General features: G+C 33.8%; 1 protein-coding gene and 1 non-coding gene across 3 annotated transcripts; one reads left to right on the top strand and one right to left on the bottom strand.

The window, feature by feature from the left end:
* Positions 1 to 1,332: 1,332 nt before the first annotated feature.
* Positions 1,333 to 19,619, bottom strand: LOC146539797 (transmembrane protein 135-like). 2 transcript variants are annotated; one of them, XM_085207806.1, is made up of 10 exons: positions 19,489 to 19,619; positions 7,803 to 7,980; positions 6,308 to 6,441; positions 4,774 to 4,900; positions 4,457 to 4,608; positions 3,271 to 3,361; positions 2,833 to 2,985; positions 2,367 to 2,507; positions 1,676 to 1,842; positions 1,333 to 1,401 (listed from the first exon to the last, which is right to left on the bottom strand). In XM_085207806.1, exons 2-10 carry the CDS (start codon positions 7,959 to 7,961, stop codon positions 1,335 to 1,337), a joined length of 1,191 nt encoding a protein of 396 aa, XP_085063932.1. In that variant the 5' UTR covers positions 7,962 to 7,980; positions 19,489 to 19,619; the 3' UTR covers positions 1,333 to 1,334. The 2 variants fall into 2 exon arrangements, with proteins under 2 accessions (XP_085063932.1, XP_085063933.1); XM_085207807.1 differs by lacking the exon at positions 19,489 to 19,619 and adding an exon at positions 18,505 to 18,557.
* Positions 11,768 to 11,838, top strand: TRNAS-GCU (transfer RNA serine (anticodon GCU)). The gene has a single exon. It is a non-coding gene; the product is annotated as a tRNA-Ser (tRNA).
* Positions 19,620 to 20,513: the final 894 nt, after the last annotated feature.

The following is a 20,513-nucleotide window of genomic DNA, read 5'->3' as shown; positions in this document are numbered from 1 at the left end:
GCCCGCAGATTTATCTAGGCATTGCGTGATGAGTAGCGCATATAATGGAATAAACTGGAAACATAGTTAAAAACATAACTGCTTTTCGAGCCGGTGATTTCTATATTGAACTTACAAAACTGACATTTTTTGAACTCACTGACATTCAAAACTACTTGTACAATTATACATATCGTTTTGATTAAACAGTATTTTTATTTTGTTTTAATGGTAGTCAGGTATAATAGCCAATATTTTATTCCTTTATATTTTTAAGTATTCATGAAGCATAAGTAATTTTATTCAGACATGGAATTTAATGAATGTGATGAAATAAATCAAACAGCTGTTTTTTGTATATAAAATATATATTTGAGGATTTCTTACTTATTATGACAAAATATATTTTGTGATTTTTTTTTGGTAAAAAATAAATATCACAGAAAAAAAAGTAATAGCTATTAATATTAAAAAATATAATAAAATAAAATGGTTAGATTTAATTAGGTAATCTTACACATAAATTTATTCTTCATACAACAGAGTGATTGAGATTTTATAATTATTTTATAGCTTCACGCCGTATCCCGCACATAGCAGGGTAAGCAGAGGGAAGACATTCAGTTCTCATTAAGACAATTTCTACGTTTTCTTCATTTTTACATTCTGAGCAAATAAATTTATATTATTATTCTAAGATATAGCTAGTTCTTATACCTACTAGCACCACTATTGCTACACCATTTTAATATTCACACCCAATTTTAAATTAATTATATCTAGATTCAATTTGACGTCATATGATAATTGTGGGTTCGATTCCCACTCGAGGAAGTGAAATATTTGTTTACGTTTATATTTCCATTTCTTCGCTCTGGTATGGGTGTTGAGTTCTGCCACCACGCAATGCCTCCAGAACTAGGTAGAAAGTGGGGAACGGAGTGTCTTAGCACTAGGTTCTCTCTCCCTACCCCGCTATGTGCGTGATACAGCATGAAGCTTAATTAATGATAATAACCTTGTAAAATATTTACAAATATTTATTATTACAAAATTATAAGATTGTATTAATTTAAATAAATTATCATGTAAGTCGTTAATTAACAAAAAAAAACCTCTAATTTTATTTTGCACTTGAAAGGTTTTATGTGTATTTTAATGTATTAGTGATTAAGTCTTAGCAAGTTTGAATTTTAACTTTTTTTAGTTTTTCCTACAACACTTTTTTTTATTAAAAACTATTAAAACAATCGTTAAAATCCTGTGAGGAGAGTATTAATACAACTATTTGTAATAATAATCTCCTAATAAAAAAATATCATAAAATTTTGTTTTTTGTTATTGAGAAAACTCTCTTACAGACTTCGCTTTGCTAACTCCTCTGTCACAATCTTCCTTACATTTGCATATACTTGTTCAGATCTGTAAAAGAAAAATATAATCTTTATAATTAATATATTATAGTTTATGATGTTTTATTTCTAAGGTAGTCAGTCAGTCGACCCTTCGTTTGCGTGGACTTTATAAAAGAATGGAAAACCAGTTAGTAGAAACTACTGGACTAGAAAATGGAAAGAACCAGTAGAAACTACTGGACTAGAAAATGGAAAGAAACTGCGGACTATTCCTACAGAATGCGGCGGAAAGTGGGGAGTGTTCCATTAGGTTCCCTCTGACCTTGAAGAAAATTACTTACCTTCCATTACTAACTCCGGACATCAGCTTGAACATGTATTGTGGGCACACATCGGCGTGCATGATTCTCGCATGGAATAGAATACCTTGGCATATGCAATACGCTATGAGGGGCAGAGGTATTCTCTCCGTTAATATCTTTTTATCGTATAAAATTGTTGAATACAGCTGTAAAGAATAGTATTAATATGTAGATTAGTATTAAATGTATATAATATATTTAGTAAAGTTATTACACTATTATAGTCTGTAGTTTAAAAATGTTTACGTATATTCACTTCAAAAATTTGATTTCGATATATTATAACTCTCTATTCAGTAACATAATAAAAAAATAGCAAAAATTTAGCAGTAAAAAAAGATACAATGTTTTTTAAGTCTGCATCTTAATGTTACTCTAGGTTTTTTTTGTATTAAACAAAATCAAACAAGATCTATATGCCTGAAAGTAGGAACGGAAGTGTCTTAATAGGAACGAAGTGTTTCAACACTAGATTTCGAGGTTCCCTCTGCATATTGCTAAATACGGGATTCAGCGTGGGAACGAACGCTCTTGTGGGTACAAAAGAAAAGTAAATCCCTAATATTAAACACGAAACTACGAAAAATAAATAAACTAAACAACTGAATAAGCTAAACTCTAAATGCAGTTTACCCCTTGAAAAAAAAACCTTCACATATCCAGTTCTCACCTTGAAAGCTGCTGTCAATGACGCTATTGCGAATCCAAGGCTGGGCTTGAAAAGAAACGATAGTCCTGCGAGGAATCCAGCGGGCAACGCGTACTCTGCCGCGTCATATCCTTGTTTACGACATAAGTAGCATATCACAGCCTGCAATGGATATTAAATTGATTTTTTTATCACATTTTTCCATATATCTGTATTGAAACTTGGTAAAAATAAACTAAGATATAAGGAGTAATACACTATGTAGTAAAGTTGGTATTGGTTCAAAGTTTTTGAGTAAGTGAGAATTCGTCAAAGAGTGGAGAATAGAGTGTTTTAACACTTCGACAATGGATGACTATTTTATATAAATAGGGTAAATATAAGTACATTTTTTATGCATATTAATTGGATCTTTTAAAAGTTTTTTGGAAAAGTTTAAATTAAATAAAATAATCCTACACCAGTATCAAAACAAATAAAGTCGTACTCTGTAAATACCGATATAAGTGCCGAAGAATAAACCTAAGCTGAAATGGTGACTTCGTATATGTGATAAGGCTTTCCACGGCCTCGTTATCTTTGGTATCACCAGCCGCGCCATATTGATGCCGAAACCAATCCCAAAATATGAGAGGGCTCCCTGGAAAAAAATTGTGAAAATATACCTACGAATAATATAACACTGAAGAGTTTGTTTGTTTTAACACACTTATCCTAGGAACTACTGGTTCTGATTGTTAAATTCTGTTTTTGTTGGGTAGTCCTTTTATCGTGGAAAGCTATAGGCTATATTACATCATGATTTACATATATATATTTTTATGAAATATTATTATAATAAATAATTGAAAATATGTAAGTACATTAAAAGCCATCGCCCTTTTAAAGACGATAAAAATAATATAAATATTAAAATTTTACTAACCTTTAATATATATTTTAGGCAAGGTCCCCGGTGGGGGCAAATGTCTTTCGTATCATCTTCTTTCCGTCTCACTTTTTCTGGAGTGAAAAGCCTAGAATAAAATAAATAAAATGAACTAGAACTTGAGGTCACTAGTGGCGAAATAGCATAAGCGTGCTGCTCTAAGCGTGATAGGTTGTGGGTTCGATTCCTATTCGAGGTAATAAAATATTAAATATTTTCTTTTTCTCGCTCTGGTAAAGAGGAAGAGGGCGCCTCGGCGTTGAATTTCGAACTCTATACGCAAAGCTTCTAGAATTCAGCGGAAAATGGGGAACGGAAGTGTCTTAATGGGAACAGAATGCATAAGCAGAGTGGAATAAATACGAAAAATATTTAACTGATTTAAACAAGAAAATGAATAATTTTGACTTGGCTCAATAAGACCGTATAGCATAATTGGCCACGAGCATTTGCGTGATACGCGTGAAGCGTGAGGTCGATTCCATAGTAGGTAATTCCCCAAGGAAGATGTTAACAGTAGACTAGACTAGAATACAAGTATATTGAAAATAAGAAATACGAGAAAGAAAAATATATTTCAAATTTTAAAACGGGAAACTACCTGTTTAAACGTAAATAAGGATTATAGATTATCTTTAGCTTGTATCTGCAGATAACGAATAGATAGCAATGTTTGTAGGGGACTTACCCGTAAAATGAGAAATTTGCATTATATCTATTATTTTCGAAAAGAAATCTGTAAAAGCACTTTTTATTCTAATAGGTTTATTCTCATAGATTTATTGTTATAAAACTGGAATATACCCATAAAAGATTTTAAGAAATATTAAAAAAAATTAACAAAATGTAGCGCCGGCTTTTATTTTACTACTAGCTACCCGCACACGGTTTCGCCCGCTTGAACTACACAATTAATATATTTATTTACCTTAGTGTTTTAATAGCATTATCATTATAAGAAAATAACTAAATATACAAAATTTGTAAATAAATTGAAGTCTATAAATGATTCAAACGTATATAGAGATATTATAACAAATAATAATTAATTCCTCCGATTGGGAATCAAACCCACAACCATCCCATTACAATCACACTCTTGTCCTCCTGCGCCACGACCGCCTAATAATTAATTAATTAATTAATTAATTAATAATATATAATAGGATTATAAATAACATACCACAAAACAGAAGTCCGTTTCTCCTTATCTCCCTCTAATCGCATCAAGTAGAATAGCAAGCCGCTGCCGGCCATGAACAATAGGGTCTGCTTTGTGACAGTCAGCGAGATATAGCCAACCCTCTGTATAGTGCGTAGCCAGTATTCTATTAGCTGTAATGATAATAATGATTTGAACCTTCATTAATAATGAATTAATAATGATTATAATAAAAAATAATATTTAATAGATATTGATGGTACACCTACGCTGTATATGAACACTTCAAATATAAACCTCGCGGACTGTATAAAATGTTTTTAAAAAAAATCACTTACCAAGCTGCAAAATAAATTTAACACTAAACTTCTCCGATGTGGTGGTTCTAGTAAAATAAACATTCCATTTAACAAGCTTGGAATTAGAATAAAATTATAATAGTTATATCTTCGCCCGGTAATCCATCTAAAAAAAATAAAATGTAATATATAAGTATTAGTATTATAAATCTAAAATTGTTCTTTAGAATCAAAATTATGTACAGTTTTCAATAGATAGTTATATTTTACTTCAGATGCATTACAGCTTGTTTTGAATCCATTCATTAAAGTCAAGATCTAGACTGGAGACCTAAATAAGGAGTGAAAGACTTACTTATTTTAAGTAGGACGCCTTTTAAAGTAACCTTTGGAAGGATTTCAGTGAAGAAAGTACGGATTTCAGGTTGCAGTAGAATGGCTTAAATTGCATCTTTGTGCATGTACAGAATGTGGGTACATTAAAAAAAAGATTTTAAAACTAAATGTAGTACCTACATGACTAAATTTTTTTTTCAACTTCACGCTATATCCTGGAAGGAGGAAACCTGGGAACCCAGTGTTAAGACACTCCGTTTCGAACTTTTCATTGGATTCTGGAGGCATTGTGTATTAAGTGAGTTAAGTGAACGTCGCGCGTCTCGTTACTAGAGCAGGGAAATGAAAATATGAAATATTTAATTGCCTCGAGTGGGAATCGAACCCACAATTTGCCGCATATATAGAGACACTTCCCTGCCAAAAAAAAATCGACTTAAGCTCAAAAAAAACTTCGACTGTTTATTAAATTTAGTATACACACTTGGAAATCGGAAGAATTTTTAAGATATACTTAAGTATACCTACGAATAGATTTTTTAAATGTTATCACATTCTCCTTATTTTAAAGTTGGTTAAAATAATAGTATTTCCTAATTTTAAAAAACCAGGACTACGATAGCTCTGTAACAAGCTTGTTATTATTCAAAAGGATATTTTTATTATGCATCTAATGAGAGAAGTGAAGGAGGAAGACTTGACATAATTACATTTCTCACTTAATATTTTGTTTGATCCAAATTATTTATTTTATTTTATCTCATATTGAATAAAGGTACGATGGAAAGGGAGGAAGGGAGAAGGTAAAAAATATGATAAACAATCTTCCAATATAAGTATGAATTGTAAGATATGAAAATTTTGACGTCGCGGTATTTGAACCCGTGTCTCTTGGAAACCGTTCAAGCACTCTAACCACTAAGTCAAATATTCTCATCAATTAATGTCAAAATTCTTATACGGCGAATATTTGATACTGATATCAGTTTGACACCTGCATGTGGTCGCGAGATAAATGGTATAGACAGACGGAAAGTTTCGTTTTTCCTTTTGTGCTACGGAGCCTTAAAAATATTAAAAATTAATAATCTTTCAAACTTCACGCTGTATCCCGCACATAGCAGAGGGAACATAGTGCTAAGACACTCTGTTTCGCATTTTCCGCTGAATTTTCGTATTGAGTGGCGAAACTCAACGCTGGGCTAAAATATGAACAAATATATAAATTAATACTGACCTTAGAACACATACAACTGGACTAATGCTACCACATATTAGACCTCCCATTACCGCGGATCTCACATAATACTCCCCCGCTTTTATCAATTCCTTCTTATTGAATATTTTTTTGCCTTTTATTAAGTTTTGTATCTGAAAAAATAATAAAATGAAAATATTTAAAAAAATAGAATAGGAATTAACCCGAAACGATCTTGTTTAAAGCAGCTGATTTGAATAAAACAATCAATAAAGTAGTTCAAAGGTTCAGCCGTTGCTAAGATTTCATGCAAAAAGGAAAATACAAACAGACAAACCGACAACCTGACTAAACATGTAAACATCATTGTCTTGGGTTCTATTACATTGATACATGCCATCAATAACAGATTTTCTCATACATCTTGACAAAGATGAGCTACAATTTTATTATATGTTCTGATAGAAGATTATTTAATCTGACACGTGAAAGGAAATTAAGATTCCTCTCAGTGAAGTACAATGCTCCACTAGTTCCAAGTATGCGGGAAAGTAAACACGACGTTTATTATAAGCCTATATTATTTTACTTTTCTATCAGTAATTTTGTTTAATACTACGTAAAGTGAGAGTCTGTCTATGGCTGTATAAGTGATTCTTATTAGGAAGAAAGATATATTTTAATTTTGATGCCACTAAACAAAAAAAATTATAGCATGCTGTCTTTATGGCATTCGAGGACGGATCTTCCGCATCTCGATTATGTACTTCAACATCTAAATGAGGATGAGCAGGGTAGGCATAGGCAACCTAGTGTTAGGACACTCCGTTCCCCACTTTCCTCTGAATTTTGGAGTCATCGCGTGTTGAGTTCGGCCAGAGCGAAGAAATGGAAATTTAGGTAAATATTTCATTTCCTTGAGTGGGGATCGAACCCACAATCATCGCATTACAGTCACACTCTTGAGCCTCTGGGCTACGATGTCACAATGAACTCTAAAAAAAATAATAATTTAGCGTATTAAAGGTCATCAAATCCCATCAGACACCAAGCCAATCCTACATATTTCAAGCACAGCTAGAACATAGTCGAATAGCAATTCGTAACGGATAGTGTTCCACAAATTAATCACTAAACTTCAAGGATACTTCGAGTAATTGGGTCAATTGATTTACGTCCATTATATAAATCAGCACTATCGCTTATTGATTGATTTGAGTGTGTTTGTAACATACATTGTTATGAGATGAAAGAGAGACCAATCTCTCTGTCTTTATACGTGCAGTTACTTATCTATTAGCATGTGAGAGGCTAATTGTAAACGCGGCAGTTGCGGTTTCGATTCTCGCTCGGGTTTATGAGCCTATATTTACAAGACGAAGCGTAAGATTGTGTTTGACCATTCTATAGGAATTTTCACGAAAATTGGATGCAAAAATGGGAAACGGAGAGTCTTAACACTAGGTACCCTTATCCTGTTTACGCGTGTTTCTTAAATGTTCGCTTATAATAATAATATCCTATGATTACTTACTAAATGAATGATTAAATAAAACTTAGCACTGCCAGCAAAAGCGTCAGCATAGGTTGTGAACACGGATTTCCAGCAGCTCTCATGCCATGGATGCGTCAAGACGCTGCAGTGGACGTTAGCGCACGTGGCGTCGAATAGATGCTTGCTTATTTCTACCATTTTATTATTAGCTTAAGATCTGGAACAAGAAGATTATATTTTTATGAACATAAACTGATCGTTAGTCAGTTTAACTCAAGAGCCTTGTTTTGCTATTCAAAACGTGATGCCTCCAGAATTCGGAGACCACATAGAATATGAGGGGGGAAGTATATATTATTAATATATTATCTATATATATAAAAGGACTTGTCCTCACTGACTGAGGTAAGACGCACGCACAGCCGTAACCGCTAATGGTAGAAACGTGAAATTTGAAAAGATTTTTACTTTCGTAATCTGGACATCCACTAAGAAGGGATTTTGAAAAATTTTAACCCTAAAGGGGTGAAATAGGGGTTCAAAGTTTGTATGGAGAAAAATTTAAATCGGCACCGATTTTCATAAAATTTGAAATTTAGATTTTTAAAAGTATTTAATTGAATACGTGTTTCATCGTTTTCTAGAATTCTCCCCCTGAGGGTGCAAATAAGGGGTTGAAGGTTTGTATGGATTTTTTTTTAAATCGCCACCGATTTTTATAAAATTTGATATTTAGACTCTTAAAAATATTTAATTAAACATGTGTTTCATGGTTTTCTAGAATTCACCGCCTGCAAATAAGGGGTTGAAAGTTTGTATGGAAAAATCTTTAAATCGCCACCGATTTTTATAAAATTTGAAATTTAGCCTTAAAAATATTTCATTGAACACATGTTTCATGGGTTAAATACGCAAGCGAAGCTGCGCGCGTCCGCTAGTAATATATAAACTCCCCTCAAATGCTCAAATAACTTGTATTTTCTTTGTAAAAGCAAGACAAAAATGCAGCTTTACGGTTTTACCTGCCTTGAAGGGTAAGCAGAGGTAACCTAGTCTTAAGATACGCCATTCTAAACTTTATTCAAAATTTTTGAGACATTACGTGTTGAGTGGCAGAGCTTTTCAGCAATGTCACAATTCGTCTACCGTCGTATCCTATCCTATATCTTATAAAACAAAGTCGCTTTTCGTGTCTGTCTGTTGTTTCTAACTCTTCTTCTTCTAAACCACCCAATGGATTCTTATGCGGTTTTCACCATTAGGTCGAGTATTTTTCGTAGAAGGTTTATATATAGTTTATTATTTGTACATTCTTATGTAAATTAACATAATTACGATAAATGTGTCTAAAGTCCTACCCGTTGAGACACTTTCGCGCATGCGCTGCTTTAATGGTAAGTACTATATGAAAAAAATGTAATGGAGTATTGTTCCTCTTAATAAGATCTACAAAAAAGTCCGCGAGAGCATATTTTTATCTTTTAAGGATAACGTGTAGTGATCATATTTCTGTCTAAAAATAGTAATTTCAATATATTTTTTATTGTGAGGGATATTTTTCCATAATGGTATTAATCCTTATCCTTTAAAATACTTTATTAATTTTCTACGTTAAACGAAGATAAAATTTGCTTTTTACACTATTTCGAAATTGCGAATAGTTTTAGAGAAAAACGCATTTAATTGTTGACACATGACGCCGTTGACACCTCAGCTGTATCGAGTCCCGTTTTACTTATCCCTTACTCTCAGCATATAAATAAGTATGTTAGTTACGTTGGCCATTTAATGTAGATCAAAACTGTCTTTTACGGTTTTTTCATTTTAATAAGTACTTTAGAAGTTGTTAAAATACTAAAACATCCTTGCTGCGAAACGCGCCTCGCGACGTTTTGCTTATTTATACACAAGCGCGTGATGAGCAGTCATCGGTGGTTCAGTGGTAGAATGCTCGCCTGCCACGCGGGCGGCCCGGGTTCGATTCCCGGCCGATGCATTCTATTTAATTTTCCTCACAGGCAGCCACGTAGTGCCTACCCAACCGGTGTCGCTGTTTTAACAGCATTAACCACAAGCTCGAAAAAAAACCCGCCTGCCTATAGCAAAGAAGATTTAGATGCGTTTCACATATTGAATAATTTCAGTTAAATGTATTATTTCAGCGCGATATTGGTTTCATATTTTTTGTATTAGTTATTAGTAGGTAGGTTTTTGTTTATAATTTCTTCCGTTTAAAAATAGTCATTTAAATATCTAAAAATAGTCATTTAAATATATAATAATAAGTACTTAAAAGATTAGTAGCACAGATTTAAAATTACAGTACTAAAAAATCCTTGCTGATTAACGGTTCGCCGCCCACCACGCGCCCGTCGTGCCCCGCAACATTTTGCTTTTAATAGTGGATCCGCCGCACCCGCCTGGCTTCTTTCCCCCGGGCATGGAAGGAAGGCCTGCTCATTATGCTGCTGAGGGATATCGATCTATAATCCTTCTTAGTACGGTCGCCAAGTTGTTCGAGAAGTTACTCCTCTCACTTCTTCAGTCACACATCCACCCACAAAGCGAGCAGTTTGGCGAGCGGGTATACCACTCTGGGTAAACAACGCAACAGTGATCAACCGAGAGAGAGTGTGAGTGTGCAATAGCAGTCTTCCTTGACGTAACACGCGTATTCAACCGCGTCTGGCACCCGGGCTTACTTCATAAAGTGCTCAGAGCGGGCACTCCCCAGCACGTCGCGCATGTCTTTGCCGCTCTGCTTTGTAAGTGACAGGACATTTTGCGTGAGAGTTGAGAGTGCTAGCAGCGACCCGATCGCTGACGTTGTCCCAGTCAGAATTTTGTCACCTGCTCTCTACGCACTATACATTGATGACATCACAATGCCCTAGCGAGTATTACTCAACGAGGAATCCTGTAGGTCGTACGGAACCTCACCCTCCGGCGAGTGAGGCAGGCACCATACTACGTGAACACCTAAAAAAAGAACCCCTAGAGGTACACATTGGTCGCCTCGCGTCCAACGTATTCCGTTGCACCGGTGTATCGGGTCACCTGCACCTAAGGAGCAGCACTCCGCATACGAGGCCGCCCGAGGTAAGATGTCTCCGAGGGACTTTCTATCCTCCTCCAAATCCGACTCATGAGCAGTCATCTTGGTCGTTTAATCTAGGCCTTCCTCAAGAAACCGAGTGTTCAATTCCAATCCCCTCCCCTTCCATGTAAAGCAGGTTTTCGCCTGGGACCACGGTCGGACCAACGCTCTGATGTCGTTCTGAGCTACTACGGAGATGGCCGAGAGAATGCTTCAATTCTGCGCCTGGCAAAGTAAATTTAGAAGTGATTGCACGTACTTTGGAGTTATCCAATAATTATAATGTATTTCCACGCGACATAGTTGGTTACATCTTTCGTTTAAGTATTTTTGGGTAAGACAATAGTAGGTAGTCTGTTGTTTATAATTTCTTTCGTTTAAGTTTTCTGTTATTTGTGTTATTTATTTGTGTTTATTTTAAAACAATTGGAAAATTCTTATTGGAATTACGAAAATGCGGGTTGCATTAGGGTTTAATTAATTTTCACATTATCTTAAGTGCTTTGCAAACATACATTATATGAATAATTCAGTAGTTAAGGCGGGCGAAGCCGCGAGCGGGTCGCAATTTCAATATATTTTTTATTGTGAGCCATATTTTTCCATAATGGTATTAATCCTTATCCTTTAAAATACTTTATTAATTTTCTACGTTAAACGAAGATAAAATTTGCATTTTACACTTTTTCGAAATTGCGAATAGTTTTACAGAAAAACGCATTTAATTGTTGACACATCCCGTCGTTGACACATCAGCTGTATGTTACTCAAGTTTCACTTATCCCTTACTCTCAGCATATGTTTTTCATTTTAATAAGTACTTTAGAAGTTGTTACAATATCAAAAAATCCTTGCTGCGAAACGGCTCGCCACTCGCCATGCGTCCGCCGCGTCGCCTGCCTCACACGCATCGGTGGTTCAGTGGTAGAATGCTCGCCTGCTACGCGGGCGGCCCGGGTTTGATTCCCGGCCGATGCATTCTCTTTAATTTTCCTCACAGGCAGCCACGTAGTGCTTGCTTTTCATCAGGGACAGAATATCCTCTTCAGCATTAACCACAAGCTCGAAAAAAAAAACCCGCCTGCCTTTATAGCAACGAAGATTTAGATGCGTTTGCACGTATTGGATAATTCGAGTTGAATGTATCATTTCAGCGCGATATATTTGGTTTCATATTTTTTGTAGTAGTTATTACTAATAACTTATTAGTAGGAAGGTTTTTGTTTATAATTTCTTCCGTTTAAAAATAGTCATTTAACTATCTAAAAATAGTCATTTAAATATATTTTAATAAGTACTTGAAAAGATTAGTAGCACAGATTTAAAATTACGGTACCTACTAAAAAATCCTTGCTGTGTAAAACAATTGGAAAATCCTTATTGAAACTAAAAAAATGCGGGTTGCATTAGGGTTTTATTAATTTTCACATTATCTTAAGTGCTTTGCAAACATACATTATATGAATAATCCAGTAGTAAAAGCGGGCGAAGCCGCAAGAGGGTCGCTAGTTCGTCTATATAACCATTCCCCCAGTGGGGAACTAACACTAGGTTCCCTCTGATTTCATTGCTGTGCGGGATACAGCGTGAAGCTGATAATCATTCCCCTTAGGGAGTATCGACTCTGTTTCACAATAAGATGTCTAAATCAAAGAATAAAAAATATATAATATACATTTATTGTTCATTCCGCAATATTACTACAATTGCTTGGCCTAATTCGAACGCCACTACGACAAATAGTGCGCCTACAACGCTATTATTTCCAATTACTTTTATTAAGCGTATCGCACAAGTTCAAATGTTATATCAAACTTATGTTTAACCGACTTCGAGAGAAGAAAGTTATCAAATTGACATGTATGTTATTTTTTGGTTTACATTAAGAAAAAATTAAAAAATAAATTTTAATTCTACTAAAAACAATTTAATAATTTATAAAACATGAATATCGACTAATTGTTAAACAAGTGTTGAGACACTCCGCTGAATTCTGCAGGTATTGTGTGCTGAGTGGCGGAAATCAATACCGCGGCTTACCTTTACCAGAGCGATGGAACGAAAATAATAAATACATATTTCATTACCCCGAGTGGGAATCGAACCTGAGTCACATTGGGAGGCCAGTCGAATAAACTAAAATATGACTTAGGTATATGTTTACTCACTATCTCTATATTATTTACAATCTAAATTTACAAATATCCTATACTTAAATTCATAATAACTAGCCACAAAGGTTGCAAGAACAGTAAAAACTGTTAATTTTCTTTGCTATTAGAGGCATTTGCATAATAACTCTTCAGTACTTTGCTTATTTACTATTCACTTCGCAACTGAGGCCAGCCGTGGCGCAGGGAACTAGCGTGCGACTGTGGAGCAAAGCAGCGCGTGGCGTAGAGTTCCGTTACTCAACACTCACGGAATTTGGTGGAAACTGAGTAAAGGTAGTGTTTTAATGGGAACAGAGTATCTATGTGATATTTACATAAGTGTAGTTTCTTGTTAGCTCTGCCTATTCTGTTTTGGGCAGCATGCAACGTGATTCTATAAAAACTCTATTACCAAATTCAAAGTAAACAGAATTTTTAAAATCCTTTACGTGTAAGTAAAACACCTGAAGTACAACCAAAATTTCAAGAACATCGATTATAGGTTCAATTTAAGCATACCACTTTGAACTCTAGTATTATATGTATAAGTATTAGAATCGTGTGTTTACATTAAAATTTTAACTGTACCTGGCTTACAAAATTTAACATGCAAATTTCATTCTTAGATAGAGGCACGTAGCTGCCCGTTGATCTAGTAAACAAAGTTTGCATATTGAACGCTTTGTATCGGTATATAGGGCTTAGAGGACCCGTGTATTAAAGGATAATTATAATAGTGCGGCGTTAAGTTCCGCCATTCATAATATCTTATAGACTTTTCTATTAAACAGATCTTAAGTCACCACCACTAAAATTGACTCATAAATGCTTATATTTCTTCTTTATTAAATATCGCGGCGTTAAGTTGCATATACAGAAAGTGAAAATTCTGCATATGTTTTAAAAGCACGTAGCGCTGTAGAACATGTTGTATAATGTACAGTTTTTAGATAGTCCATTTCTCATTCAAATTTCAAGACAAAATAGACGCCAGCCTGCTGGTTGTAGATGTGGGCTCAAACTGCACTCGAGGACATAAAATATTTATGAATCTATTTTGTCATTTCTTCGCTCTGATGTCGAGGCAAAACGCGGCGTTGAGTTTCGCCAGTTAACACGTAATACTTATTATACGTATGACGGATATTTTATCAGGATATAGTGAACTGAAATACAATTAAGTATTTCTATTTTTTGTTCTATATAAGAATCTTGATTGCTCACATTGTGTTGTTGCCTTATATGAATACAATGTAATTGTTAATATAAAGTAATTCCATCGCATTAGAATACAATAGCAAAAAATAATTTGTAGAACAATTAACTCTTTCTTCTTCAGCTATTTATTTATATTTGTATCAATTTCATAATATTTAATTTTATTAAAAAGCCATTTTTTCCAAGCAGCAGAAGATATATTATTGTTCCTCACTTTCAGACAAATTTACAAGACATTGAGTGTTGAGTGCGTAACTCATCGCCGTTCTTTTTCTAGCAGTGCTAGGAAATAAAAATAAGTAATACCATTATTCTAGTCGGTATTGAACTAACACCCATCGCACTTAGGTCTACCTCAGTCAATCAGCTTCACGCTGTATCCCGCACACAGCTGGGTAGGCGAAGGGAACTTAGTGTTAAGGCACTACGTTGCACTTTCCGCTGAATTTTGGACACATTGAATGTTGAGTGGCGAAACTCTACGCCTGGGTTTACGACCCGCTTACGACCTTATTACAAAACAAACACATTCTTTTGTAATAAATTTACTCACTAGAAAAATCGATTAAATGTTTATATAGGTAAACCGTATTATGTTTATATAGGTATATTGTATTTTTAGTATTTACTTAAATATAATTATAAATGTATGAGGCCATCGAGGCCGTAAGTGGCCGATGACCAAGTGTGACGGCAAAATACGACTGGTTATGGGTTCGATCCCCACTAGAGGACATTAAATATTCCATTTATTTTATACCTAAGCTGAAATTATCTATATACAAATATATATAAAAATATAGATATTTAATATAAAAATACCATAAAATTGAAACCGCCTTGTTGCTGTGCACTTCGTCTGTCTGTAAACACCGCGGTTGCGATTTCGATTCCCACGCAGCAGTACGAATTATTTTCATTTTGTCACTTAAAAAGCCAAAGCGCGGCGTTGAGTCCCGCCACTCAACACGTAATATTTCGAAGATTGGGTGGAAAATGAAAAACGGAATTTTATGAATGAGGTTAGGTTTCCTCAGCCTACGCGGGCAAAATTGTGAAGCATTTGTTTTTACTTTTTTTTAGTTTTACACAGTATTTCTCCCATAGCATGGTAGGCAGAGGGGACCTGGGGAACTCCGGGTTTATTACCGTTTCTATTCTTATATAAAAAATAAATTACGTATTAAAAAAACATACCTGATTGTATATACGCACGGACTTTAGATGTTAATAAAACACTCACTTAAACTTTTTTTATCACTTCAATTATATTTTCTTTTCTTTTAAAATATTATTTTCAAAGCTTTACTTAGCTTTAAACAATGTAAAATCACTTGAAATATTATAATTACGTGTGAAACGGTAAACGGAGTGTTTTAACACCAGTTTCCCGCTGTCTACTCAGCTATATGCGGGATACAGCGTGAAACTGAAAAAATCTTTCCTTATTAAAATATAATTAACAAAAATTCTCTATTTATCACTTATTTGAATATATTACAAAAATTACAATGAACACGACCGACACGTCTTTATATAGCGTTTTCGAACTTTGAACGAAACGTTTTATACTATATGCATGAGGTTTTGTAAGCATTTATAATAATTTTGTAATACTACGTGAATCATTCGAGTTTGTTTTGGAAAATTATAGGATTTTTTTTAGGAAAGCGTGTCGCAGTGAGGCGGCACTATGATAGTGGATTCGATTTCTGGTGTGGCGTTGAATTTCACCACTCACTCAAACACAATAAAAATATATAAGGCGTTAAGTGGACAAAAAAATTGGCATATAGCGGAGTAGGCAGAACCTGAGAACCTAGTGTTAAGATATTTTTTCTCTTTTCTTTCTTTTCCCACTTTCACCGAATTCTTTAGGAATTGCGTGTTGATTGGCAAAACTCAACGCCGCACTTCGCCTCCTTACCAGAGCGAGGAAATAAATATGTCAAATATTTCTTTTCTCCGAGTGGGAATCGAACCCAAAACAGTTTACAGTTGCACGTTTATACTCCTGAACCACGAGGGCATCAGTATATATATTTTTATTATGTTTATAATTTTTTATGATTTCGCTCGCATATTTAGTTTTAACTACTCTATAAAAGCCTAATATAATTCAGAAAAAAAAATCCCAAAAATGATAAAGTTATTTTTTCAAATAAAGTATCTTTTAGTAAATATTTTCAAATAAAATTATCGTTTTAAAACCCCGTAGAATTGCACTTCAATAATTTAAGGATAAGGTTAAAAAATATATATGTTTTATAATATAATTCATTTTAAAAAAAAAAAAAAATTGTAATAAGTTATTAGCAATACTTAAAACAGTAAGAAGCGTATTCTTCATGTTTATGTTCATTCGCGTTAGCTAAGTGTTGTAATAAAAATATTGCAATGATAATATTTTGAAGGTCAACCGAGGTCTCAAACGATACACAGCATTGATGATACTGAAGGAAGGTCACCTTACAAGCATGAGGACTCTCGAGAGATTGATGACAACGGAAGAGGCGAAAGAGGTATGCAGGGGCATCGCATTTAGTGTCTACTGTGCCTACCCCGCTAAGATTAATAAATATGGAGGGTAAAGAAAACCGACAGACATAGTTCGGCGTTGAGCTACGCGTCACCTGATGTGAAATGTTTTAATTGAGATCTTTGTTTATTGTGACATGCTGCATAAAATAAAATTATATAAAAAAATATTTAATATTTTTCACATTTTTAAAGTTTTATTCCACACTTAGGAAAGTAAAAAAATAATTCAATTTCATTTTAATCTCCACGGTTTTACACAATACGTTTAATAAAACAATTGTCATATCTACCAAACGACCCCTATTCTATGTCAATGTTGAGTATTTCGATAAAATTAAACAGTTAATAAGAAAAATTATGTTAATTCGGACGAATTAAACCTTTAATAAGTATTTGGGGATCGTATGTGTTGTAGATTTGTGAAATTTGCTTCATTAGGATGTGTTGAAAGCTAGGGACGCGCTCGCGACTTCGTCTGCTTTAAGTACACTCTAATTATTTAATAATATGACTTACTTCGTACTAAAGGTCCAACTAATTAAAAAAAGTTTACCTATTTAATCGAACAAAGTGTTTTAAATTGTTTATATTTTTCCATTATGGATAGATTGCAATAAAAAAACACGAAATATTAAGGTAATTTATTAAAGTGCAATAGTCAAAACTGTATTTAAACCGGTTAATACGGTTCTGTCATTAGCACGCACAAGCGCACAGACAGACTAAAATTATTATTTTGGGTTCTTTTTTGTGTATTGATAAATGCCCCCATAAGGTTTCTCATATATTTTCAATGTACAGACAGCGACAAGTTGCAATTTTGTTATATTTATAAATGCACCTTATGGTTGTAAATTAAAATATTTGACACATACGAGTATCACATATACAAATATTTTAGCCTCCTCAGACTGTTGGTTTTGATAAATAGATTTTTAGTTCTTCGTCATTATTTTTTGTTTTGGGAGTAAGCGCACAAAACAAGTAAGGCCGTCGTAGTGCAGGGGGATAAAGGTGCGACTGTAAGCGCGATGTTAATCGGTTCGATTCCCACTCGGCGGACGAACTATTTAATATTTTCATGTCCTCGTTCTGGAAATGAAAAATGCTAATAATATAATACAAGTGAATTAATATTTACATTTTACTCTACACATAATACATATAACACTCAGAGGAATTCAATAGTCTACTACTACTTTTTGAATAATATAGTTGCATATATTTTTTGTTCTGTTCTTTCATTCGAAATTTTCCGATCGTGTCCAATATCACGTTGTCTGGAGAACACACGAAGAGATTGCAGGGTAAAGAAGAGACCATGTTCCACATGGCTCTGCTCCTAGTGAGGAATTGTCGCCCTCAAATGGGAATCGAACTCACAACGGTCGTGGTTTTACAGTCACGCGCTTATTGTATAGTAAATTTTAGGATTTTCATAAACAACACTGCATCTAAGAAAATCGCATTAATATCTGCCAACACCAAGTTATAAATGAAATATTGAATTTTATGATATTAGAAAAATGGTCTGTCAGCGACTCCACTCAATTCCTTGTGCCAAAAAACTGTATATTTTTTGTGTTTTTAAATTATAAATAAATATTAAAAATAATATTTTTAAATTATAAATAAATATTAAAAATAATATTTTTAAATTATAAATAAATATTAAAAATAATATTTTTTAATATATTCTTATAACAAAGTACTAAAAAATTCCTTTCCTCACTTTCAGTTAAGTTTTGGCGAGATTGCGTGTTGACTGGCCGAACTAAATGCCGCTATTTACTGAAATAAATTATTTTCTCTAGTAAAATATAACATATTCGTTAGATTCTTTTTTTGTATATAGCTAATTATTCAAATAAAAATATATAACTTATTTTAAAAAATATTATTCACGTACTTAGCAAAGTAAAAATCTAAAATAACATAAAATTGTGAACTTAGCCAGTAGTATTTCAACCCGCTTGTATTAAGTCGTTCAAGTAATTTGTTAAGCTACTTAAGCTATTCGCTTCTTCTTCTTCCTCCTGGCATTAATCCCGGCTATTGCCAGGGTCTGCCCTTCTTCTAAGCTATTCGCTTCTCGAGCTCTATCCCGCATATACCAGGATAGAGAATAAGCAGAGAAATTTTAGTATCTTTTCCACTTTCCGCCCATATTTGAGACATTACGTATTAAATGTTAGAGCTATTTGTCCTCATCACCAACGATTTCATCATTATCATATCAAAAATAAAAATAATTTCTAATAATAACTGAATTGTCTTGGCTTGAGTCGCAAACGCGTCAAGATGTAATTGGGTCTCATTTTATTAGCTTCACCTGTATTTGTTTACAGGTATATATGTACCTATTAAATTCAAATTCAAATTGGTAGAACGAATTATTTCCATTTTCTCGTAATGTCATTGTCTAGTATATAATTTAAATGTAATTGTTCCCTCTGGTGAGAGTTGAATCAAATACACTTCACGTTTACTGTCATATAAAATACCAATTTCAATTTATTCCTAAATCTCTATGTTATATTATCAGCCTACTAAATGTCTAATTTAAACAATTTTTTTCTAAACATACACAAATAGATATTTTCCAAAGTCATATATATTTTTATCTTACATTAAACAAACAATAAAACTAAGTGATTTATCACCCATCTCACTCTCTCTCTCCATAATATTTAAAAATAAGAAGAAAATAACATACCATACAAGTATGACGCAAATCACGTATTGCACTCTACGAGAGACCGCGTTTAACTGAATGAAACGACGCTATCAGTGATAATCACTTTTCATTATCGTAACTATTATCTATTCTAACTAGTGAGCTTCTAAGTATGTGCCGTCTGTACAGAGAAACTGGGCTTCGTTTGTTGATTTCTTAGTAAATTTTGTTTTTGTATTGCCAAATTACTCCCATATATAGGTGAGGAAGCAGAGAGCTAATGTCGCAGCCTGATCGACTGCTGCAAGCCTAGGATCGAATCCCACAAGGACAGCCACGTAGTGCTTGCATTTTCTCAGGGACAGAGTATTCTCTTCCGTACCTCTCTAGTGTCACTGCAAAAGACAAAAGGCCACAACATAAAAAAAGACAAACCAGTGGTAAGACACTCCGTTGTCCAATGTCTGCACAATTTCGAGACATTGCATATTGAGTAGCAGAGGACGCGCAAATAAGGGAAATTCACATGCGTAGGACATAAACTCACAACTATCGCGGGTTCAGTAAACAATGTCCTGTTACGAAACAATGGTCCTCTTTACCCGACTGCGTGACGCATAGGGAAGTAATGTATTTATCAGTTTACATTATGTATATAGACTGATTGATATACATATAGTCGACTCTTTTGTATGTATGTTTGTTTATATATGACGTTGCGGAGACCTCTTGATGGTTCTTAAATCCTTATTCTCATTAATCGATTCGTCTTAATCTTGTTTGTGGTCATCACTAAAGACATGAGAGTAATAAAAATACAATAAAATTAAAACCAGATGCCATTTTGTAACTAAATATAAAAAAATATTTATTGATTTATTTATTTTAATACTTTATTATACCATAATTGATATTAGTTAACTAAAACACAAAACGCAAAAACAAACATAAATTGACTTAAACAAAAAACAGAAAAAAAAACAAATTAAAAACGGTGTAAAGGCAGCCTTATCACCCACAGGTGATCTCTATCAGGCAACCTATAACTTAAAAAAAATAACTAC

Source organism: Heliconius melpomene, chromosome 3 (genome assembly GCF_056956725.1).
Source record: "Heliconius melpomene rosina isolate 202511_hmr_F chromosome 3, ASM5695672v1, whole genome shotgun sequence".
NCBI lineage: Eukaryota > Metazoa > Arthropoda > Insecta > Lepidoptera > Nymphalidae > Heliconius > Heliconius melpomene.
Note: the sequence above shows the minus strand (reverse complement) of the source record. Positions and strands in the feature narration are given on the sequence as shown.

Excerpts from the sequence above, each read along its gene's own strand:
- LOC146539797 (XM_085207806.1), bottom strand. The coding sequence starts at position 7,961 with ATGGTAGAAATAAGCAAGCATCTATTCGACGCCACGTGCGCTAACGTC. Across the intron at positions 4,901-6,307 it reads CCAGTTGTATGTGTTCTAAG|ATGGATTACCGGGCGAAGAT; the intron begins GTCAGTATTAAT and ends TATTTTTTTTAG. Across the intron at positions 2,508-2,832 it reads CTTATATCGGTATTTACAGA|GCTGTGATATGCTACTTATG; the intron begins GTACGACTTTAT and ends TATCCATTGCAG.